Consider the following 25,287-nt stretch of genomic DNA (forward strand, 5'->3'; position numbering starts at 1 on the left):
TATTCATGTCATGGCCGAATTATTTAGGGAGTCGACATTTGGCTCCACCTTAACTCATTCAAAAACCTCTTTTTCATAATGAAGAAATACACTATCTCCTTTTTCCCTTGTCTTGGTTGATCACAAAATTATCGATTTATTTTGTATGAAAATGACAAGACACAAGAATGCAAGAGAAGTCAATTTTTTGGAAGATATCAGCGGTCCATTCTACGTCCACAACGGTGATGTACCTGGTTTAATCCTTGTTTCCGATCTTTTGATCGGTTCAAATTACAAGAGCTGGAGGCGTTGTATGCTCACCGCTCTCACCGCCAAGAAGAAAGTTGGATTCATCGATGGATCCACCCCAAAACCAGATGTGCTTGATCCTACTTACAACTATTGGATGCGATGCAATAGCATTGTGGTTTCCTGGCTTCGGAATTCGGTCGATCCAGATATACGATCAACTTTGCTATATTTGGAATCTGCCGCTCAAATATGGAAGGATCTCCATCAACGTTTTTCGCCAGGTAATGCAGCAGCTCGCATTTACCAATTAAAGCAACAACTCGCGTGTTTAAAGCAAGGATCGATGGATATTCGTTCATACTACGCCAAATTTCAATTATGTTGGGACGAATTGCAGGATTTTCAGCCCATGAGGGAATGCAAATGTGCAAGTGCAAAATTTTGGTCGGATTTTGAGCAACAAGAGTGTGTCGTGCAGTTTCTGATGGGGGTGAAGGAATCCTATTCGGAGCTACGCTCTCAAGTCATCTCTCAGGATCCTCTCCCACCCCTTTCTAATGTTTTGTCCTTGCTGCTACAAGAGGAACGCCAACGTTCCATTATGGAAAAGGGGCAGAGCAGTAGTAGTAGAGTGAAAATGATGGAAAAGAAGTGTTACAAATTTGTGGTGCGGAACTACTCTGCCTACGAGGGCATTGGGATGGGGAACTGGATTCAGAGCCGAGCATTCGTGGTGGGAGGCCACAAATTTAGACTGCACCTGTATCCCCAGGGAAAGGATCTGGCTTCCCACTATGGAGGCCTCGCCTCCTTACTTATTAAGAATGAGAGTGCAACGAGCGTGCAACTCGTTGCTGCTCTCGAGGTGCTGGATCGTCAGGGTTCTGGTGTTCACGCCGGATATTCTTTCTTTGATGACAGAATAGTATACAAGCATGTTGTGACTATAGAAGCTGGAAAAAGGTATGGGGAAATCGACTTTCATATTGAATCTGGTGGGTATGTGAGACAGGATTCTATAATAATTAGAGCAACCTTAGGTGTTTTTGTTGATCACCCCTCTAAGCCATTGGAGCGCTGTGTAGTTTTCCAAGTGGGAGATCGACGTTACTATGCCGATGAGGCTGTTATAACAATGCGATGCCCTGCTCTTCTTTCAGTTTCTCAATCCCAATCCCAATCCGACCACATTGTCATTTCAGATGTCAAAACTAATGTGTTTGAGGTATTCACTTTATCTCATCACTAGTAATTAGATCAATGTATCCTATTCCTCCCTCACCACAAATGTTTTCCATTGCAGGCTGTGCTCTGGTTTATATATAATCAAGTGATTCACAAACGAGATATAGAAGCTATTGCTAGTTCCAATTTATTTGCTCTCAAGATTCTTGCAGCAGCTGATCGCTTTCAACTCAATGGTCTTAGAAGACAATGTGAATCATACGTTTGCTATGGCCAGGTCCTTTTTTTCACTAGTTTAGTTTCCCTATTGGTGGTTTATTTTTGAATTTATTGTTTGGAATAAGTGTGTTAGTTTGCTAAAAAGATTAATACTATATAACACTGTGTTTGTAGGTGGTTGAATTATACTACTTATATGAACCTGTTTTCAAGGAATTATGGAGCTATGGATGCAAGCTGTGGGCAAAGATGAAGGAGGTCATGTCACAAGAGATGAATGAGGCTTAGTTGTGTAGAGAAGTGTTCAGTTTGTCTATATTCTTAGCATTACTAGTACGCCCGCTCGTGCGATGCACGACTAATATTAAAAGTGAGTGATATTTTAAATAAATAAATATACATATTAAATGTAAGTAAATATAATTGATATTGTGTATAAATATAAAAATCATCAAATATCAAAAGCAAGTAAATGATAATGAGTATCATTATGTATCATATAATATTCTAAGATTTACTCCTATAAATTTATACAAATCTAAATATCACCTTTAAAAATTTACTTTTAAGCTAAAGAGTTCTAAAATGAACAAATTATAAGTTTAATCTTTTTAGTCGCATAAATATTAAAAATGATGTCTAATAAAAATACTATAAAAATAAAATTAAATTAATAAAGAAAAGGGAATGAAATAGGGAAAAGATATAATCGTGAAATTCAAAATAATGGATTTAGGAGAGAGAAGATGATAGATGAGAGAGGAGAGAGAAAAAGAAATAAATTTATGACTTTAAATGATAATAACTTATTTATTTTAAATTTATTTTTTGTAATTTTTACATCAAATTAAAGATCTTTTCGTTATCTTTAGTTTAACATCCATATTGAATATATTTTTATGAATTAAAATTGATGATTTTTAAAAAAGAAGCAAAATTGAAAAAGAAAGATAAAGAAAGAGAAAATTTGGTGGGAAAAAGTTTACGTTAAACTGGTGTTTTATATATTATATAGATTTTTAGTTAGTCGTGTTTTTTTATGACATCTAATCTCTTATCAGTTCCTGTTTAATTGTTTGGTCGATTGTGTAAGTTGTAGAATATTCATGATCTCAAAAGTATTTCTAATCGCACTTGGGGATTCAAAGTTTCTGCTACGTTTTTGTGACCAAGCGGATTTGCTTGTGATGTTATCAATATTTGCGGATTGTTGTGACCGTATGGATTTGCTTCCTAACCTTTTGAGATGTTAAATTTCTCTCGAGCTTTATTTTAACTCTGTATACTAATAGGACTCTCTCTATATATATAAATGTTTTATAGATAAATTAATTGAAGACAGAAGAAAAACTTGATGCTTGTATCACGTAGGTTGATAGACACGGTATCTGTTCTTGTTAATAAAGGAACAAATTTCTTTTTGTCATATGCATAAATACAAGAGAAAAAATATGTAGTTTTTTCAATTCTCAAAACTCTAAAATTACTTCGAATTCAATTACAGATTTTCTAACTTTTGAAAGTTGAATTTTGGTTGGCAGTACATATGGATAACTGCAGGAATTGTTACATGATTTTTTTTTCTACACAATAAGTATTCAGACTGTTATGTTTGGTATCTTTACACATGATTTAAGAAGGTCATACTCGTTGCAGGTGTCCAACATTGAGTAATGATCAATTTTGATGTTTTTCGATAAATTTACAATATTAAATAAAGAAATTAAAAAATCGCGTTACGGGGACTCGAACTTAAGATTTTTGGTCTTAGGCATCAATCCTTATCGTTTGGCCAACGCAAGCACACAATGATCAACTTTGATGTTTAATTATAAACTTGTTTGATCTAGAACCTTTTAAAATTTTGTCATCAAGAAGGTCCTACTCCTTGAATATGATTTGACATGACATTTGAAGTTTGAATTGATTAAACTATGATTTTTTTATAATTTATTAAAAATGTTGAATTATTGAAATATTGTGACACCGTTTCTAATTAAAATGTAAATTCTAAATTTTTCATAAAAGTTAATGCGAAAAAGTATATATATATATATATATATATATATATATATATATATATATATAGGGGCGCGCTCCAGTGAGACCCCCTATTTTTCGTGTTACATGAGGACAATGAATAAGACGTATAATACTAATAAACAAAACGTATATCTAACTAACAAAATGTATATACTGATGAAAAACAAAATTTAAAAAATTGGTAATGAATAAGACATATATACTAATGAACAAGGCAGTATATACTGATGAACAATGCAGTATATACTGATGAATAACAAAATTTAAAATATTCTGCTCCCTCCAGGATTCGAACCATGCGAAAAAAAATCTCCCTCCAGATACAATATCAGCCATAGAATTGATGAAATAAACGCACCAGATCGTGCCCTAGATCTCACTAAAATTAGGGGGTCTCATTGGAGCGGCCCCTTATATATATATATATATATATATATATATATATATATAGGAGAAAGTTCAATAGGAAAGAAAATAAATGTTTGCAAAGAAAAGAGAAACAGTCTCAGCCATTTGATCATGATTCATTGAACAGTCAATAATTAAGATTAAATTTCGTATCCAAATTTTTTATGAACATATTGGTAATTGTGTTGAACGTATCCAGGTTTCGAACTCCAAAAACCCCAAACGTTTAATAAAATTATTGGTATGTTCAACTGCATTACTGACATGTTCAATTTTTTTTTTTTGTATACTAGCAGAAAGAACGTACGTTGTACGTGTAATTAATGGTATTTTATTTGATAATCTATTATTTTAGAAAATCTATTAATTCATTACTTTATTAGATAATTTATTAAATGAATATATTTATCTATAAGCCTTATCAATAGCTATAGATATATATCACATAAATTAAGTGTAATATCTATTGAATTAATATATTCATATAAATATATAAGAGTAAAATTTTGAAGTAGCCAAAATGAAGCATAAAACACAATTTATGGCCACACATTGAAAAAACACAAATTTTGGCCATTTTTATTGATTTGGACGTTTTTGCCCTTAATGAGGCGGACTGGGTAGGATCAGGCACGCGGGTCACGTGCCGGGTCGGGTTAGGCACTTATGGCACTATTAGTGCCATAAGTGCTAAGATGGCACTTATGGCACTAATAGTGCCATAAGTGTCATCGGAAATCCAAAATAAAACCAAGTAAAATAGTCATTTTGGCACTTATGGCACTAATAGTGCCATAAGTGCCAACGAAAATTCAAAATAAAACTAAGTAAAATGGTCATTTGGGCACTTATGGCACTAATAGTGCCATAAGTGCCATACGTGCAGCACAAATACAGAAACAACAACATCATTTAAACCCTAAATGGAACATCTAAACCCTAAATGGAACATCTAAACCCTAGGGGGAAGTGTGCACTTATGGCACTTATGGCACTAATAGTGCCATAAGTGTCATACGTGCAGCACAGATCAGATCAGCACAGATCTGATCTGCCGCCGCCGCCTCATCATCCGCCACCTGACCAATCCCTCCTCCACGCGTTTCAGAGGATCGGATCTCCTCCACCGCCGCCGCCTCATCCTCTACTCCGACGAATTCTGCCGCTGACTTCTGCTCGGCGCCGCTGCGATCAGATCAGCTCCGCCGCTGTGATCAGATCTGCTTGGCACCGCCGCTGCGATCAGATCTGCTCCGGTGACTTCTGCTCGGCGCCGCTGCCGCTAGAGAAAGAGAGAGGGAGATGAGAAGGAGAGAGGAGATAGCGCAGCCGCTGGAGAGAGAGAGAGGGAGATGAGAAAGAGAGAGGAAAGAGAGAGAAGGGTAGAATAGTCATGACATACAAAAAATGGCTAAAATTTATGTTTTTTCAAATGGTGGACAAAATTTGATGTTGTATGTTGAATAGGGCCATTCGGCCCTATTGTTTCAATATATAATATGTAAAATAACCTTATAATAAAATATGTAATAGAGGTAAAATAGGCAATCCACAAGTTATGTCTTATGATGTCTTAGGCTCTTTTTCTATTAGTATAGATATATATAGAAGGTTCAATGAAGAAGTAAATGTCTGCAAAGAAAAGAGAAGCAATCTCAGCCCTTGATCTTATCTAATCTGACGGTTAGCGTTTGCTCGTTTAATGTTTAACGGAAATTGTGTTGAACTTATATAGGGTTCGAACCCCCAAACCCTGAAACGTTCACCAAAATTATTGGTATGTTCAACCGCTTTTACTGATATATTCATGACATGTTCAATGTTTCTCCATTATCTACTTATATATCCTTCTCCATATATATATATATATATATATATATATATATATATATATATATATATATGGTGTGGTTATAGTGAGAACATAAGAACCATTAAAATTACTGCATTTGCTATACAAATTAATGCATCCACTATTAAATTTGATGCATCAAAAAAAATAAAATTTTTGCTCCCTTCAGGATTCGAACCCAGGTTCTGCATTCATCCATCAAGATGATGCATCCACCGTAGATCTTCATGATCTAATGGCTTAAAATGGTTCTCTGTTCTAATTTTATTTAGTGATTCTTATTTGAATCTCTCCCTACCTATATATATATATATATATATATTTAAAATATTCTGCTCCCTCCAGGATTCGAACCCTGCGAAAAAAAATCACCCTCCAGATACAATATCAGCCATAGGATTGATGAAATAAACGCACCAAATCGTGCCCTAGATCTCACTAAAATTAGGGGGTCTCATTGGAGCGGCCCCCTATATATATATAGGCCGGGGAGGGCTACCTATATATATATATATATATATATATATATATATATATATATATATATATATATATAGGGGCGCGCTCCAGTGAGACCCCCTATTTTTCGTGTAACACGAGTACAATGAATAAGACATATAATACTAATGAACAAGACGTATATCTAACGAACAAGATGTATATACTGATGAAAAATAAAATTTAAAAAATTGGTAATGAATAAGACATGTATACTGATGAACAAGGCATATATACTGATGAACAATGCAGTATATACTGATGAATAACAAAATTTAAAATATTCTGCTCCCTCCAGGATTCGAACCCTGCGAAAAAAAATCACCCTCCAGATACAATATCAGCCATAGGATTGATGAAATAAACGCACCAAATCGTGCCCTAGATCTCACTAAAATTAGGGGGTCTCATTGGAGCGGCCCCCTATATATATATATATATAGGCCGGGGAGGGCTACAGTGAAAACACTTCTTAAAATATAAATATAAACATTTTTTAATGTACGAATTTTATTCAACAGAGTTACGAATTCATCCAACATGGTTACGAATTGTGAAAATAAATTTTTGCTACCTTTGGGATTCGAACCCAGGACCATGAATTCATCCAATAAGGTTACGAATCAACCGTAGATCTTGATGATGGCTGAAAATTGTTTATATTTTATATTTTAAGAAGTGTTTTTATTTTAGCCCTCTTCTATCCCTATATATATATATATAGGGTAAAGTTCAATTGAGAAACTCAAATGTGTTGAGAAGTGAAAATGAATTTATAAGTTAATATATTTTGATGAAATTTACTGTAAATTCTTATGTAGTCGCGGTTGATATGGGGTTCAATTCTTGGCTATAGCATATTTTTTAACAAATTAAATAAATTTGTGGGTTCGTCGGTTATATTGAAAAGTTCATTAATCTCATTTTCAGCTTCTCACTAGAATTGAACCATATATATATATATATATATATATATATATAGAGAGAGAGAGAGAGAGAGAGAGAGAGAAGGGTTCAACAGAGAAGCTAAATATTGTGGAGAATAGAGAATTCGTAAAATAAAAACGAACAGATCTATAATTTTAATGAACAGATCAATGTACCGCATGAAAAGCAATTTGCCCTGGGTTCGAATCCTGCTGGTGGCGAGTTTTTCTATATTTTTACTAAATACGTCTGTTCATTAGTTATGTTGATCTGTTCGTAAACTATATAGATTTGTTCATGATGAATAAAAAATTAATTCTCTGTTGAACTCAACTATATATATATATATATATATATATATATATATATATATATACATATATATATATATATATAGGGTTAGTATCTATTGAGAAGTGCTATAAGATTTAGAATTAAGAAGCAATCCTAGCCTTTAATCTAGTGTAATCCTACGGCTCTACAAATTCCATAAATTGGGTAAATCAAATTCAATGAATTCAAAATAACAATATTTTACATTACATGAGGATAGTAATGTAACTTTTATTTTACCGAATCAATGCACATCAATCTTTCCCCATTTTTCGACCTTCCATATGCAATTCTTTCAATAAAATTGATTATGCTACCATCATAATCCTTTGAATTAAAGTTCAAATAATATAACTATTTGTTCATACAAAACGTATTAAAAATTCATTATACTTATAATTTCATCAATCCGGAAAACTCTAGCAAAGTTCAAATGATATAACTATATGTTCAACAAATTAGTAAAATATGTTCATCAAATCAGTAAAAGATGTTCATCATAATTAATACACTATTCATTGAAAAAAAATGGGTTATGTTCATCTAGAAAATGAGATTTGTTCATTAAAATTCAAAGAATATAACTATTTGTTCAAAATTGATTCAATATAAGTTCAATGGATTTAAGATGAAATATAAAGATGGATATAATTTTTTCAAAATCGATTCAATATAAGTTCAATTGATTCAATATAAGTTCAATCGATACAAATTAATTGTTCGATGAATTGACCTTGATGTTTGATATTTATATGTGTTGCTATGGTTTGTAATTATTGTAATGTTTAATACTTAATCACTCTGCATTGTAACTAAAAGTGATATTATTAGGTCCTGAGGGTCTCGAATAGGTGTATGGGGGGAGGAGGGGGGGGGGGAAATACACCTATAGGCTATTTTTAACTTAATCTACTGACCTCAATCAGAGGGATCTCAGTCAGAGATCAAAACGAAACTTTGCACGCAAACAAGGACTCATGTTTTACTGAAATCAGTTTTGACCAACAGGGTTGACGACTGATACTGAAAGCTCTTCAGTAATGAGTTATCAGTTAAGTTGCTGGAACTTAACTGATGCAAGTAAGTGCTTCAGTCGTGTTTGCTAAAATAGAGATGATATCACTCTTCCTGACTATCAGATGATAGTTCAGTCAGATCGATATCATACGCAGCGGAAATTAAACTTAGTTTCGTAATAGCCTCGGTGGAGCAGGTTGTTGGATTAAGGTTTCTCTTTGCTGTTAGTCAGTGTTCAGTTTTATCAGTTGAAATAGCACAAGTAAGAATGTAAAACTGAAAGCTGTAAATAACACAGAGACTTTTACGTGGTTCGGAAAAACCCTTTCCTACATCCACGGTTGGTTGATCAGACCAACAATTCACTCCGCAAGTGCTTCACTGGTGTACTGCAAACCGTACTCGTGTGCTTGCCTGGTGCACACAACCGTGAACTGAAGAAAACCCTTCTTCAGCACCCACACAACCTCGCGTAGGATTTCCCTGCTAAGCACACCTCGTGCTCAGACTTTTCACTCAGAGTTCAGAGTACCTTCCTGAACTCCGAAACACTCAAACACTCTTATGGGGGGGGGAGGTTTGAACGAGTACCAACTATACTTACAAAGAACAAGTTCTTTGAAGCAAGTTTGACCTTTGGCTTCTGGGTAAACAGATATGTGCCTAGGGTCTAAGAGAATGTATGTAATCAGCAGTGACTGATTTTGGCTTTGGAATTCTCTTCTTCGATTCAAGCTTTGGGGAGGTTAAGCTTTAGGCTGAGTAGCAATTTTGGCAGAGCTTCAGCTTATGTCGTTGAATCGGTGAAGGTTGAAGTGATCCTCGAGCGCTATTTGTAGGAGAACTCTTGAATAGATCCGTTGGCGTAAATCGTCCTCAAGATTTCTTCCGTTGGAGAGCAATTCGAATTTGGGCTGAGGCTTCAATCTTCGAGGTTCCTTGTCGGTGTGGAAACGGCTCTCTTTGATGGACAGGAGATGTGACGTCTCTGAAAAGTTACCGCCAGATAAGAATGACCTCTGCAGAGATAAGATATTCTGAGATCTCTGCATTTAATGCGGTTGTACTTGTGCGTACGTGGCTTCCTCTGAACGTTGGAAGATCAGTCCTAGGAGGAATGTTCAACTGATACTTGACTTTAGTATCAGTCCATTGCGCATTAAATAATCAGTCTTCAACTGATTCTTCAACTGATACTTCAGTTGGTATCTGCAGTCTTCAGTCTTCAGTCTTCGTTCTTCAGTCTTCAGTCTTCGACACCGCAAGCTAAACTAGAAACGAACTCTAACACTTGAGTTCAAAACGATTCTAGTCTATTAAATTTAAGTCCTATGAATTTTGGTATCATCAAAACAAGGGTTAGGATATTCCTCAAGGTTCCCAACAGATATCAAATCAAAACTCCCATAAATAATTAGATACGTTTATTATATAGTGATATGGAAATGGAAGAATGAAAGATATGTAACCGATGGATAATATTTAAATTACTACCCTAACCCTATCTTCAAAATTAACGGCAATAGTGTTAAATAAATCGTGGCCATTAGATGCAAAAAAATCAATGAACAAGATAGCTTCTCACTTCTCACAACATTTATGCTTCTCAATAGAACTTCTCCCTATATAAATATATATATATATATATATATATATAGGGGGCCGATATTCAGTAAACTGCCTTTAGTCTATAAAATAAGACTAGTTTCTGATCATAGATCATAAGGGAGTTAACGGCTGTGATCAAAATTTTGAATAATATGTAGTTCATGATATAAATTCATATAATTCGTACACATTTACAGCTGGAGGGTATAATTGTGAAATGATTTTGACCTTCCATATCCACAACTACATAATTCCAATTTTCACGCCTATTAATTATGGAATTTAAGATTTAAAATGATTTACGTTCAGTTTCTGCACGCAATTGACGCTAGTGAAAATTAAATGAATTGAAACAAAAATTGAACGTAATCAATTTGAAGATATACAGGGGATTACGATTATGATTTAATACTTCTATTAGAAGTACATCAAACCTTCTGAACCAAAAATATGCACGAATCTATATTTGTTGCATGAATTATTTTTGATTTATGTATGAATTTTTATCTGTTGCATGAATTATTTTTGATTATGTATGAATTTTTACATTTTTTGGATAATCTTATTGCATTTATTTTCTTTTGTTTATGTATGAATTTTTATTTGTTGGATGAATTATTTTTGGTTTATGTATGAATTTTTACGTTTTGGAATAATATGATTGCATGAATTATTTTTGGTTTATGTATGAATTATGGAATGTGGGATAATGGTTGAAACGCAATCCATTAATTAAGTAAAGATTAGTTATTAAAATATTGAAATTACTTTTATATCCTAATACAAATCTAGCGTTACTTTTATGATCAAGATCAAACCGTTGAATTAAGAAAATCTAAAGGTCTATATTTAGTCTTATTTTATAGGTTAAGCTTTGGTTTTATTTTAGCGCAACCATATATATATATATATATATATATATATATATATATATATATATATATAGGGTGTTGTTCTTGAGAGAACTATACTATTTATGAGAACGTGAGAACCATCAAATCTAATGGATCCACTGTAAAAATTAATGCATTCGCTATTAAAATTAATGCACTCAAAAAAAAAAAAAATTGTTCCCTTCAGGATTCGAACCCAGGATCTACATTCATCCAACAAGATGATGCATCCACCGTAGATATTGATGATCGAATGGCTGAAAATGGTTCTCCGTTCTTCTTTTATTTAGTGGTTCTTTCTTGAACCTTTCCCTATATATATATATATACTTCGAGAAAGAACCACTAAATAAAAAAAGAACGGAGAACTATTTTCAGCCATTCGATCATCAAGATCTACAGTGGATGCATCATCTTGTTGGATGAATGCAGATCCTGGGTTCGAATCCTGAAGGGAGCAATTTTTTATTTTATTTTTTGAGTGCATTAATTTTAACAGCGAATGCTTTAATTTTTACAGTGAATGCATTAGATTTGATGGTTCTCACGTTCTCACAAATAATGTAGTTCTCTCTAGAACCACACCTTATATATATATATATATATATATATATATATATATATAGAGAGAGAGAGAGAGAGAGAGAGAGAGAGAGAAGGGTTCAACAGAGAAGCTAAATATTGTGGAGAATAGAGAATTCGTAAAATAAAAACAAACAGATCTATAATTTTTTTTAGGCGAACAGATCTATAATTTTAATGAACAGATCAATGTACCACATGAACAACAATTTGCCAAGGGTTCGAATCCTGTTGGTGGCGAGTTTTTCTTTATTTCTACTAAATACGACTGTTCATTACTTATGTTGATCTGTTCGTAAAATGAATAGATTTGTTCATAATGAATAAAAAGATAATTCTCTATTGAACTCAACCATATATATATATGGTCAGGTTCCATTGATAAATTAAATATTTTGTAAAATCCCCTCTTACTATTTACAAAAAGATGTGGAACCCAATCTCCACTGAAACACAACTACTATACTTTTTTTTAAAATTCGTGCCATTCTCACTAGATCACAATTTTTAGTGACGGATGGAGTATAAGGCAACTTCCAATATGAAATCAAACTCAAATTAATTTCAAAATAGAGTGGCAATTTTGTAGTTATAATAAAATTGAAGGTGTATGTTTAGACTATATTTTCTTTTTATTTTCCTTTTCTTTAACTTTTTATTTGTTGTTTTATTTCTTTCTAAAATTATGAAATTCGATTAATTATTAAATATTTAATATAGATATCAAAATTAAAGATCATGGTAAGAGGCTAAGAGTTTTAATTTGATACTCCCTCCGTCCACGAAATGAGTACACATATTTCCTTTTTCGTCCGTCCACGAAATGAGTACCCATTTCCCTTTTTGGCAAGTGTACCCCACACATCTCTTTAATTAATACACTCAAAAAATGAGATCCTTAAACTATTTACACTACACTCCATACATTTCTTAAAACACGTGCCGTCCACAAATGGGTACTCATTTCGTGGACGGAGGGAGTATATTTTATGTAAATATTTGATTTAAAATGTAAAAATTAAATTTATTTAATAAAATTTTATAAATTTCTCTCTCCTCTTTCATCTCTCTGGAAAAAATCTATTTTTAATCTTTTATATTAGTAGTTTTTTTTAACTTTTTTTTGCTTTTCATGATACCAAATTTTATACTTGTGAATTCTTTTTTATATTTTAATATTTAATTTAAATATATTTCAATAAAAATTATTTTTTTATTATATTTATAAGTATGATAATTGAATTAGTATTAATTTTATATGAATATAAAAATTAAAAAATATTTTTTCGTGCATTGCACGAGATGCAAATGCTAGTACTATATTAAAAAGGGAGCTTCCAATTTGAAATTAATTTCAAATCAATTTCAAAATTAAGAATTCCCTCCGTCCAACTAAAAGTGACATGTATTCCATTTTGGGTCGTCCCACTATAAGTGACATATTTCCACAAATGGCAAAGTTTAACCCTTTAAAAAGGTGTGGATCCTACCACTTTTAACACATTTACATCTTCTTCTTAATTTTCGCGCCGAAAAGTTTTGAGCAACTTATAATGGGACGGATGGAATAGTAATTTTGTAGTTATAATAAAATTGAGGTTTATGTTTAAATTATATTTTTCTTTTTATTTTCTTTTTGTTTAACTTTTTATTTATTATTTTATTTCTTTCCAAAATTGTGAAATTCAATTAATTATAAAATATTTAATATGCATATCAAATTAAAGATCACGATAATAGCTTTAACATGATACTACTATATTTTATGTAAATATTTGATTTAAAACGTAAAATTAAATTTGTTTAAATATTAAAGTTTTTTAAATTTCTCTCTACTGTCTCATCTTTTTTGAATAAATTTATTTTTAATTATTTTTTATTACTCCCTCTGTCCTGTAAAAATAGTCCTAATTTTCTTTTTTGGGGTATCTACAAAAAATAGTCCTAATCCATTTATGGACACTACCCCACAATAGATTACCCTTCATATATCAACTTATTTACTTATTCTACCACATGGTGGGACCCTCTCTTCACTCACAATACAATTAATTACTTCCTCCGTCCCAATAATCTTGTCTCACTTTCCTTTTTGGTTTGTCCCAATAATTTGTCTCATTTTCTTTATAGGTAAATTATAAGGGCTGATTAATTTCTAATTAAACATAATTTTAATTAATTCAATTAAACAAATCTCTCCCCCCTCCCCCCTATTATCAACTCTCTCTCTCTCTCTCTCTCTCTATAATCTCTATACCACTGGAGACTTCCCCCTTCTCCTAGAAACCTCAGCGTCGCCTCCCCCCTATCCCCTTTGTTCCGCCGGCATTCTCTCCCTCATTCCCCCTTTGTAAATTCGCCGATCTGCACAGATCTTGAGTCGAGTCGAGTTGGGTAAGTGTTTCTTTTGCTGAGTTGAGTCGATGGAGGCACGGTTGTCGCTGGAGTCAGAGGGAGAAGTCCGACGAAGGCGGTGGCTCGAGCGGCCGTCCGAATCGAACGAAAGGAAGAAGTAGATTGGAGATTTGGAAGAAGTAGATTGGAGATCGGCGACGACGGCGACGGCCTTCTAGTCGTGCGGTCGTCGGATTTCTGGCATGGGAGATTTGGGGTGTTAGGGCTCCGATTTAAGGCGACTCTTTTGCCGTTCAGAATCGGAGCAAGAGAGGGAGGATTTTTATATTCGGCTAGAGAGAGACAGAGGGTGTGAATGGTGGACGGATGGAGGGGTGCATCATTATTAACACTATCTTTTTGGTGGGACCTTTACTCCACTCATAACAAACTTAACCACTTTTATTAAAACCTGCACCACTTCCTCCTAGAACGATTTTTACAGGACAGAGGGAGTAGTATTTTATTTTTATTTTTTTAACTTTTTTTTTTTCTTTTCATAATATCAAATTTTATAATTGTGAATTCTTTTTAATTTTTTTACTATTCAATTCAAATATATTCAATTAAAATTATTTTTTTTATTATATTTATAAGTATGGTAATTGGATTAGTATTAATTTTATATAAATACAAAAAATTTAAATATTTTTTCGTGCATTACACATGATACAAATGCTAGTACTATATTAAAAAGTCAACCATGGATCAGAGCAGCAGACGAAGGAGGCGTGGAGAACGACGACAGTTGCGGGAATTTAGTGTTTGGTTTGTAAATGAGACCCTCTATCCCAAATGTAGTGTGTACCATTGTATACCATTTTTAATTTCTTTGTAATTTTTAATTATTTGTTATTCAATTTTAATTTATCATGTTTTAATATAATAAAATACTCCCTCCGTCCCGCCGAGCTTGAGGCTTTTCTTCTGGGCACGAGAATTAAGAAGTTGTAGATTAGTGTTTTAAGTGTAGTATATAAAAGTGATAAAGTAGGAGAAAGAAATTAATAAAGTGATAAAGTATGAGAGAGGAGATAATAAAGTGGTAAAGTATGAGAGAGAATGTAATAAGAGAGTGATTAAGGAAAAAATAAGGGGTGCAATTAGTTGCCTAATTTTTGTCAAAAAAGAAAATGACTCAAGCTCGGTGGGACAGCCCGAAAAGGAATACAACTCAAGCTCGGTGAGATGGAGGAAGTAATTAACAAGGGTTCACTCGTCCAATTAAGGTTTATAATTATTTTTTACATTTATTTGAATTAATAATACATTATTTGGGTTCATTAATTCAAAGTTAGGATATAGTAATTTTTTAAATTCTAATTTTTAGTGATAAATATTAAGTAGACTTCATAATATAATAATAATTTTTATTTTATAAAAAAAATCATAAAATAAAGAAATTAAGAGTGATACTCGGTGATACACACTATATTTTGAAACATAAGATCCCATCTAGTTTGAGGGAGTAATTTTTTTTAGGATAAATTTCGAAAATGTAATTATTTTAAAATTTTAGAAATATAAACATAAGGGTAAAAGAGTTACAAATATTATTATGTTGCTTAATTTTTCCTTTTCTTATACGGGAATGGGGAATTGAGCCCATTAACTCTTCATAACTTGGAACGTTTATATATTTGTTGTATCGGACAACAGTTCCAATGTAAGAAAAGAGGCGTTCCATCGCTCATTCAGTTTTATACAGATAAAAATGCACACACAGAAAGATGTTGGAAGATTAAATAAAAGTGGTAATATATAAAACTTCCCTACATGAAAAAAGGCTCAATTTAAGGACAAAAAAATTAGTACATCTTGGCCGCTATGGTTCACGCTTCCTCTTCTAGCATAACTCCAGATGCATGCATCATCTTTTGTCGAAATTCGGAACTAGAAGCTTATGGTGTTTTGCCTCTCCAAAGGGGCGACATACTGCCAGAAGGAACAGTATGACGGTATAGAAGTAGCATCAACCCCAAGGGAAGCCAGGTTACGCCCATACTCCTGAACATCAAACATAACTCCTATGAGCCAGACAATAGTGCCAAGACTTAATGATTTCCATAACACCAGATTACAGTTAACACCTGAATATCAAGAAATAACTGCATGCAGATCTTGTCTGTATCAGATATGTTATTGTCTGAGACATCTGAACTTGCTCCAGCTCGTCTTTGTGCCCCCAAACGTATTTTCTGAAGGGATGACTCAGTTTTCCTGGCCTGTCAATGAGTGTCAGGTTGGAGGTGTTCTCTCCGAAAATGAAACAGAAATCGCAGATTTACTTGATGCCTAAATTTTTTGGGTGCAGCTACAACTACTGTGAAGACAGTAAGAAAACCTCACCTCAAGTTCCACATGACTGAGGATGTAATTTTCCGTTTTAATTCAGATATAGGATTACAGATTACAGAAGCGAATGACCTAAATTCATTATATTACAATGACCTTGTGTTCCAGTCATATCCGACATTAGTGTTTTTATGATAATAAAAGACATGTAGCTTTTATGTTAGTGCTTTTCCATATCCTGAAATAAGTTCTAAAATCAAAAGTAAGTACAAGATATTCGCCTAATATGATGCCATAGAACACCTAAGAAAGAGGCTAAAAATCAGAAATTGGCTTTGAGAAGATGCTGCACCATGCAAATGAAAGAGCTCAAAAACTTGGACAATCAAATCCATGAGTAGAGGTATTTATGGCATGAGAACACACAAGAGCTTCTAAGACTACAATTGATAGATGAACCAGGAGAATAAGAGTTCTCAGGAAAGTTTACTTACCACACTAACAACATCAGAAGCTAATTCATAATATCGACGGGTGATCTCAAAAGCAGTACCCTGTAAGAGTTCCTTCCTGTGCTCTGTGGTCAAATATGTAGCAGCCCGCTCTCCTTCCAGAAAAACCTGCAAAAAGAAATATGTAGAAGAGAATATTGCTCAAATCAGAGTTTTCAAGGTCAACAGACATTAAAAACACAACTAGTATGTACATATGAAAACAATAATTCTAACAAGTCAATTTCTTCCAGTAATTAAGAAGAGTCGATGGAATTTCATTCTCGCTAAGATGTAAGATTGATGAACCACAGAAACTCTGTACCTTTAAAGGGCGCAATACCCCTGATACATATGGTGAATGCCTAACAGGAAGAGGTTTGTTGGTCATCCTAAATGTCGCAGTTATTCCTTTGAGTTGTCGCAAATCCTACAGAAATTATTGAAACATGTCTCAGGGTAATTCCGGTGAAGTGAATTGTTCATCTCACATCAACGCAATATCTATAAATAACGTTAAGAAAAGTCCTATCTACAGGAAACACCCAGGATAATGCTAGCAACATTACATTCTTAAATTTATTGGGAATTGATTTTTTTTTGGAAAAGATCACTAACCTCCACAGACTTCTCAACAAGGGCTTCTATAATTGAATTGATTACAGGAGGCTGAAGGGCTTTTAGGGAATTGCTACCCTGTAAAATACTCTGCTTCACAAGATCAAGCACTTCAGAAGAACAAGACTTCAGAAGCCCTAGTACATGGTCAAGATAATCATCACGAACTTCCTCCACAAGATTATTTAGATCATGAATTATCTGCAACATAAAACCTACTAATCAGGCATGGAGGAAGTACAGAACTTCATGACCAGCAGCAATTAGAAAATATAAGCTTAATACAGAAAAAATAGAAAATAAGGCTGAAAGAAAATCAATTTGCAGAGAACAATCACACATGATCTGACTAGATGGTATACATACATAGAGAAAATCATCTGGGGAAGCAGATGTTGCCCATTCAGATCCAGAAATGGAAGCTGCGTTACCAGCTTTCCGAGCACTAATTCCAGATGACAACCAATTGGAGTATCTGCACAATAGCCAACATGTTTGTTCAGGTTGAAATCCTAATGATCAAGCCAAATTTCTTGACCAAAACTAAGAGCCTACTGACCTTGAAAGAAGTTGCAAAAATAAACGCAGAAACTTGTCAGAACAAGAAAGCAGAAGAACATCATCTCTCCAACATGATCTCAAGCAATCCATAAGAGAGAGACTTTGCTTCAATACCAAGCTTTGAGAAGTTTCCAGGTTTGAGGTTTTCTGGGAGGGTACAAGAGTAGTAGTCATGAGTGCAGAATCCAAAGACCCAGCTATTTCCTGAAACCTGAGGTTACAAAGCAACAGTTCTATCTTCAAACAGTGCCTTCAGTTTTCAGTTTTGACCTTCCCAAGATTATTAAGGCCTGGCATCAGATGTAGGAGATTAAATAAAATTGTCGTGCGTACCTCAATGAGAAATAAACTCCAGTATTCCATTGCTTCATGAACTCTATATAGACTGGCTCTTCACGGAATTTAGCAACAGCAGACCTAGAGGGACAGTGACCTTGAAAAAGAACAAAGGACATGAGCAAAAACGTATCACAGGACAAAAGTCACGGGCAAACAAAAAGTTAAAAGTGCATCCACCACCTTCTAGATATTCCAAGAAACTTAGGCTTGACTTATAGTTTTTCAGGAACTCCGTGGGCCTTCCAGGAGAGAAAGCCCCAGGTTTTCCTTTTTGGATGGCTGATAAAACCTCCTTGAGAATAGAATTTGCCAGAAAGCTAAAAACATGAAGACCTGAATTCTCTGCAAAAATTGAAATAGTAAGACAATCAGAACATGTGCAAAGAAATTTATAGTCCTGTTGATACATCAAACATAAATAGATGCAGGTCCATAATGCATGCGCACACTACACAAAGTCCCAAGTTCACACATAAATGCAAACACATATACAAAAACACAAATGCAAATCAACTCAGAACTGCTCAACTTTACAATGTGATACTAGCACAACTAAGAATGATATTATGATAATGTGTTGACTGAGAAAGATCTTTCGGGTTATTGACACAGTTTAACATGATAATTTCAGGAGAACGACATTGAAGTATTGTACTATTCTGATTCTGACTGAAAAACACGCACACCTGTTGAAGATATCTCCAACAGAAATTTACAGTCATCTTCAATATGTTGTTTGATCCTTTCATAGTCTTGCTCAAGATCATCTCCAGGGGACCCACCAACTGTCCCAGACGAGCCATGAAGGATAACTTTTTGTATGAATGGCGCTACAATGGTTGAGCGAAAAATTTCTTCTGCACTATTGGTATTATCAGTAGCAGCATAAGCACGTAAACAATTGTATATAGCACTTGCATCCCTGTGCTCCAGCCCATCTATGAAACAGTGTCCCAAGCTTGTATCTAGTAACAAGCTAGCATTCTGAATCCTCTTCACCATGTTCTCTATGAAGGGCATGTTCTGTACTGCCATCACAGACAGAATCAGAATCAGTATTACAGGTCTCCAATTTTTCACGTTTAATATGACTTTTCCGCAGACAGATATGAAGTTATCAAGGCTATAGATGTCTAGAACACAAGAGACAACTTACTATACAGTCAATAAGTTGATGAACTAAAATTAACAAAGATAAAATACCCAGTACAGTTTTATCAAAACATGGGAAAAGATCTTCAGTGCATTTGTCATAATGTCATAATGGAGAGAAGGATGTAAGCCTCAGTACAAGATGGAGCAAGATAGACCTGTGCATGAGCAATATAGAACTTTAGGCGATTCATTTCACTAGCAATTCTCTCCAGGAGCATGCTTTGTGTTTCTCGGAGGTTGGTTCCGTTTTCTGCGTGTTGTAAAGAAATACCATTGCTTATTTGACCCTTCTCAGCAGAGTTGAAGTTACTGCCGGGCCAATCAGCTGGAACAGTTGGCAGCTCCTTTATCAATTTTTCAACCTGACGAGCAGATATTATAAGCAATATAGGAATGCAAGAACCATAAAAAAATATACCACAGATGAAAGCCTCGTGTAAACTAAAAACTTATTTATTGGAGTTCCAACAATGTTTACCATCGAGCTCTTTTAGTTATCTGATACTTATTAATCCAACTCATTCGTCAAATTCCAAAACAGGAATTACTTTCACAAACCATATATCCCTATTTATAGCACCAAAGATGTGAAGCGTACATGAAAATGCAAACCATTTACTGCACAGTTTATATACAGATCAATCATCAAAAGCTGACTCTTAAAATAGGGTGGGGAAGTAGTGAACCAACATTTTGTGTATGATCCAACATGACAGTAACTCAAACGAACTCATCCATTTCAAACGAACTTCCTAAACAAGACCTTTCTAATGCAACCTTCATCGCCATTAGTCCTCCATAGACTATCACCTTCGTGGACCCCACCACTAAACCAGTAGCAATGGGGTCCGAGCCTCAGACTTACGTTCGTAGCCAGCAGAACACCATAGCAGCCAGAATTTGAAACGATTGATTAGGGAAAAATCAAATGTTGCTACATCTCACACCAAATAAAGACATTTAGCACAAATTCACATTTCGTCAACCATTATCCCCTCAATTTTTAACTAGTCGGATTAACTTCATCATCTCCACAAGTTTGAATTGGCAAGTCGAATCTTAATTATCTATACCTTAGAAACGACATGAAAGGTGTCGAGCAACAACTCCAAGACCTCCCGCGCCTCGTTGGCCTGAGCGCGCTGCTTCAGGCGGCTCTGCAGCGCCGCCAACGAGCTGTCGACCGAGCCGCGGAAGGACAAGATCTTCTCTTTGATCTCGAGGAGCGGGGCCCGCATACGCACCACGACGCCGTCCACGTCGACGAGCTTGGTGCTGAGGCTGACGAAATCGGCATAATCGCGGTTGATCAGCTCGACCAGCTCGTGCTTTAGAGCGCCCAGGTGAGATCGGAGCTCCGAGCGGAGAGTGTCGAAAGGCACAAAGGTGCGGAGATCCGAGATGTATGACTCCGGATCGAATTCCGGGTCGGAGAACTTGGACGGGTTCAGCCATAGCGGGTGGGAGTCCTCGATGGGGTCACCGAATAAATCGGTGGCGGATCTCGGCAGTGGAGAGTGCAGATCTGTCGCCATTGGAGAAATCTGATTTTCGAGAAAAGGGTTTTTACGTATATTATGCGACTGCTTGCTCTTCGTATTGGATTTGCAATGCGATTTCTCTTCCCTTGCGATTTCTCTTTCACTTTGTGTGCTCGTCTTATTTTCTTTCACACGCCATCTACTTACCTACATTTTGCTCAAACTACTAGTTGTTGTTGTTGGGGACTTTGCATTAAGGATATAGCAAAAAAAAATATTTACTTTAAAATTGGATTACACATTTTAAATATTGGTTTTAATATAATATGAATAGAGTATTTGGTTTGGTTATATGCAAATTATGTCATAACTAAAATGTTGACTCCCCTCTCCAATTCCATAAAATTTTCATTCATGTTCGACTAAATTGCGTCACTTCCATCCATCCACCAACACTGATTGCAACTTCTACTAAATCGCTCCTGAGGAAAGTGTCGGATTAATTATGAATTTATTACTATTAAAATTGATGAATTAAAAAAATACGAAATTATGGTCCTTATACAAGCTTGAAACACAAGATTGCGCCCATTCAGATATCCACAGACTCCCTCCTTACAGCACGAGTCATGGCAAACGAGGAAGAAGAAGACTAGTTACTCTCTACTGACATACGAGAAATTGTGCATACAACTAGACAGAATTTGCCTATACAAGTTTCAAGTTTGTCATGTTTATAAGGAAGCAAATTGAGTTGCTCATAGTCTAGCCCAATTTGCTAAATTTGTTTTCGGTCCATTTGTTGGAATAGATGGCTTAGAGATATTATTTTGAATGATATTTTGTGAATAGAAATTCTATATTCCTTCTCAAAAGAAACTCTTGTTCGCACCTTTTTTAAAAATTGTCATACTTAACCTTTTAGTAACTCGAATCCTCGGCCTATTGATCTTATACACGCCTTAAAGTAGGGGAAAGCAAAATCGAACCGAATTCGTCAATTGAACCAAATCGAACCGAAAATAGCTATTTGGTTCGATTTTTGTAAGTGTAATGGTACGATTCGGATTGAAAATTAAGAAATCAAAATTTTCAGGTTCGGGAAAATGGTGCGATTTTCAACCTGAATCTGTCGAATTAAATACTATTAATATATATACATATTTAAAATAATTAATTATTAAATATTAGGGTTTACACTTTAGGAGATTCCCCCCACCATATCAGATTTTAGTTTACCCTAATCACATCCACCGCTCTTGTTCCTTATTCCACTCCTATCGCACCGGCTGCCACCTATCAGAACTCCTCCGTCGCGGCACCTTCTCGGCTTTTTTGCCGCAGCATGCCAACTTCCTAAGCTTCACATGCCCAAGCGTCGCGCCATCGCCCTAGCCCAATTCTTCTAGAGTCTCCGCCACGGCCCAAGCTTTACGCTCACGCTGACCTGACGCCTCAGCCGAACCGAAAATTGAAGGGCATTGAAGATTGAAGATTGAAGGCCTAAAATTAAATACCTCTCAACCACGCTCGCGCCAAGCTTCAAGTCTTCTTCAAGCTTTTTCTCTCTTCTTCGACTTCATGCTCAATGCCCTTTAAGCAAACAGTTTCCGCCAAACCAAACCAAAAATTTACTATTCGATTTGGTTCGAGTTTGACCATTGAAACAGTTTACTTCAAGTTAAAATTTTAGGAAAAACTCGTGTTCTATTCGATTCGATTTTGGCCCAAACCGCCTTAATGCTCACCCCTACCTTAAAGTGATCGATACTAACGTATTGAGACATTAGCCTAAACCTTTGTAGCCTTTTTTTCTATCTTTGCTCGTCTTCCATCATATCTTTTCTTTCTTATTACTTTTTTTGCGTTTAAACCTTACTACTTTTTATGCACCATTCTCTTTTTCCCAACAAGTCATCATGTTCAAGGAATGCCTCTCTCTCCATCTCTATAAATATCTATTCTTTTTATCTCTACAAATCTAATAATTTTCATCTATCTTTTTTTTAGGACAATTTTCATCCATCTTTAATACTATTAAATATTATACTTTTTTCATATTGTTTTTGTTTACTGGTTGAAAATAAATAGATACTCCCTCCGTCCCGGCCAAGACGCTACATTTGTTTTTCGGCACGGGATTTAAGGAGTTGTAAATTAATATTTTAAGTGTGTAATAATAAAGTGATAAAGTAGGAGAAAGAAAGTATTAAAGTAATAAAGTAAGGAAGAGAAAGTAATAAAGTGATAAAGTAGGAGAGAGAAAGTAATAAATAAATACTTAATTAGAGTTAATTAAGTGTTTAAAATTTCTTATTTTTGCCAAATAGAGAAATGTAGCATCTTCGTTGGGACGGCTCGAAAAGGAATATGTAGCATCTTGGGTGGGACGGAGGGAGTATCATTTTTTATCTTTCAAAAAAATTAAATGATTGTTTAATTATAATATTTTTTAAATTTACATATATTTTAATTATAATATTTTTAATGCAATTAAGGTGGAGGAGATTATACTAATTCATTTTAGAATTTTTTTAAAATTTTAAAATCAAAATTTTATAAGTGAAATTTGAAGTAATTTTAATATGAATTTTTAGATGAAAATTAGTTATATATCTAAAAATTAGAAGTTCTAATTTTGTATAAATTTATTTAATTTTAGTTATATTTTGTGTATGATTTATTTATTTATTCATTTGCATAAATATATTTGTTGTTATCTTTTTATTTTTATATTATTTGTATTCTTTCTGATTTTTAAAATAGTTTTGAACTATTTAATTATGGACTTTTAATAATAATATAGTTTAGACTTTTAAGAATCTAACATTATTATGTTAAGCGTAGGCTATTAATCTTAGTACATTGATACTTTAGTCTTCTTTGCTCAAAATGAGATTGACTTAAATTATTTCTTTTACAATCTATAAATTTAATTATTTTTATATAATATTCATTAAATTTAATATTATACTCATTAAGTTGATAATATTGTTATTATACACTATTTCAAATTAACTATTACTCTCTCCGCCCCATTTATAGTGGCACAATAGAAATGAGTACGAAGATCAAGAATAAGATGTTAAAAGTGTAAAGTAGATAGAGATCATTTATTTTATGTGTGTAGAGTGAGTAGGGGCCACATTCTACTTTTAGAAAGTGTCATTATAGATGAGACAAACTAAAAAAGAAAGTGTGCTATTATAAGTGGGAGCGGATTGAGTAATATTTAAATTAATATAAATTATTTTTTGTTACTGGTGCGTCGTTTTACACCAAAAATATCCGGCAGTCAGCCGGTATGCCCACACTGTGCAGACAGCAGTAAGCAAAATCGTCTCCCAAGGGATTGGCGAGAATTTCTCTAATTAAAGCCTGCAAGTAACCCACGAAATTTTGAGAAGAAAATATAGAAAATACTAAACTTAAAATTAAATAAATAAAACCCAAATAAACCAATTTTTCCAATAGCTAAAAGATGAATAAAAATTCCAACAATTAATAAAAGAATTCCAGCAATCAATTAAGTCCACCCTAGCTTAATTATTCCGATCATGGATGCAAAAATAACTTTAAATCATGCAAACAAATCAGTTATAACCACCGAAGACGCTTCTGACGTGATCTTATTTCTCCTTAATTATTCGATAATCAGGAAGACGCTTCACTAATTACTACCCTAATTGACTGACAACCGTAAGAGACGCTCTATAGGTTTAATGAGCCAACAGCATTAATATTTAGAGAAACCCGATTCAAAACCAATAAACTCTGACGCAGGATTATTGAATTAAGACTGCTTTTCCTTTGACCCTGATGTGTCAATTTACCATTAATCAAACCTAAACCACAATTACGGATGGCTGGTTCAATTGGCTATATAATTAATTCTAACCCAATAAATATTTGCAACTATCTAATGGATTAAAACAATTAATATCATTAAACATGGAGAATCGCAGATGCAAGCATAAAATAAAGTATAAGAACAATTAGATCTCACAGAATAATTTCGCTAGTGCTTCCCTAATCAATGCCGGAATATAGAAATTTAGCTAGAACTCATAATAAAAATAAATCAAACAAAATAAATAATTAATTGCAAAGGAAAGATGAAGGAATAAAACTTGAATTGAGAACTCCAAATTTGC

At 34.1% G+C, this 25,287-nt stretch overlaps 2 protein-coding genes across 4 annotated transcripts; one reads left to right on the plus strand and one right to left on the minus strand.

Annotated features, from left to right (window-relative positions):
* The first annotated feature begins 20 nt into the window (after nt 1-20).
* LOC131003474 (BTB/POZ and MATH domain-containing protein 5-like) lies at nt 21-2,795 on the plus strand. Of its 3 annotated transcripts, XM_057929955.1 has the most exons (5): nt 21-515; nt 632-1,459; nt 1,538-1,696; nt 1,813-1,967; nt 2,654-2,795. In XM_057929955.1, the coding sequence occupies exons 1-4, from the start codon at nt 339-341 to the stop codon at nt 1,924-1,926; spliced, it is 1,278 nt and encodes a 425-aa protein (XP_057785938.1). In that variant the 5' UTR covers nt 21-338; the 3' UTR covers nt 1,927-1,967; nt 2,654-2,795. The 3 variants fall into 3 exon arrangements, with proteins under 3 accessions (XP_057785938.1, XP_057785937.1, XP_057785939.1); XM_057929954.1 differs by having other exon boundaries at nt 21-1,459; XM_057929956.1 differs by lacking the exons at nt 1,538-1,696; nt 1,813-1,967; nt 2,654-2,795 and having other exon boundaries at nt 21-1,197; nt 1,320-1,460.
* A 13,065-nt stretch (nt 2,796-15,860) lies between these two features.
* On the minus strand, nt 15,861-21,417 carry LOC131003477 (conserved oligomeric Golgi complex subunit 2). Its single transcript, XM_057929958.1, has 12 exons — nt 20,726-21,417; nt 19,808-20,014; nt 19,184-19,520; nt 18,678-18,839; nt 18,492-18,591; nt 18,157-18,369; nt 17,964-18,072; nt 17,598-17,798; nt 17,305-17,409; nt 16,983-17,108; nt 16,284-16,418; nt 15,861-16,200 (listed from the first exon to the last, which is right to left on the minus strand). Exons 1-12 carry the CDS (start codon nt 21,185-21,187, stop codon nt 16,087-16,089), a joined length of 2,271 nt encoding a protein of 756 aa, XP_057785941.1. The 5' UTR covers nt 21,188-21,417; the 3' UTR covers nt 15,861-16,086.
* Nucleotides 21,418-25,287: the final 3,870 nt, after the last annotated feature.

This window comes from Salvia miltiorrhiza, unplaced genomic scaffold, assembly GCF_028751815.1.
Source record: "Salvia miltiorrhiza cultivar Shanhuang (shh) unplaced genomic scaffold, IMPLAD_Smil_shh original_scaffold_217, whole genome shotgun sequence".
NCBI classification, from domain to species: domain Eukaryota; kingdom Viridiplantae; phylum Streptophyta; class Magnoliopsida; order Lamiales; family Lamiaceae; genus Salvia; species Salvia miltiorrhiza.

Coding starts and splice junctions, on each gene's coding strand:
- LOC131003477 (XM_057929958.1), bottom strand. CDS start 21,187: ATGGCGACAGATCTGCACTCTCCACTGCCGAGATCCGCCACCGATTTA. Junction 18,073..18,156: donor TTTTTGCAACTTCTTTCAAG/GTCAGTAGGCTC, acceptor GCTATTGTGCAG/ATACTCCAATTGGTTGTCAT. Junction 16,201..16,283: donor AGTTATTTCTTGATATTCAG/GTGTTAACTGTA, acceptor TTTGATGTTCAG/GAGTATGGGCGTAACCTGGC.
- LOC131003474 (XM_057929954.1), top strand. CDS start 146: ATGAAAATGACAAGACACAAGAATGCAAGAGAAGTCAATTTTTTGGAA. Junction 1,460..1,537: donor TCAAAACTAATGTGTTTGAG/GTATTCACTTTA, acceptor TTTCCATTGCAG/GCTGTGCTCTGGTTTATATA. Junction 1,697..1,812: donor CATACGTTTGCTATGGCCAG/GTCCTTTTTTTC, acceptor CTGTGTTTGTAG/GTGGTTGAATTATACTACTT.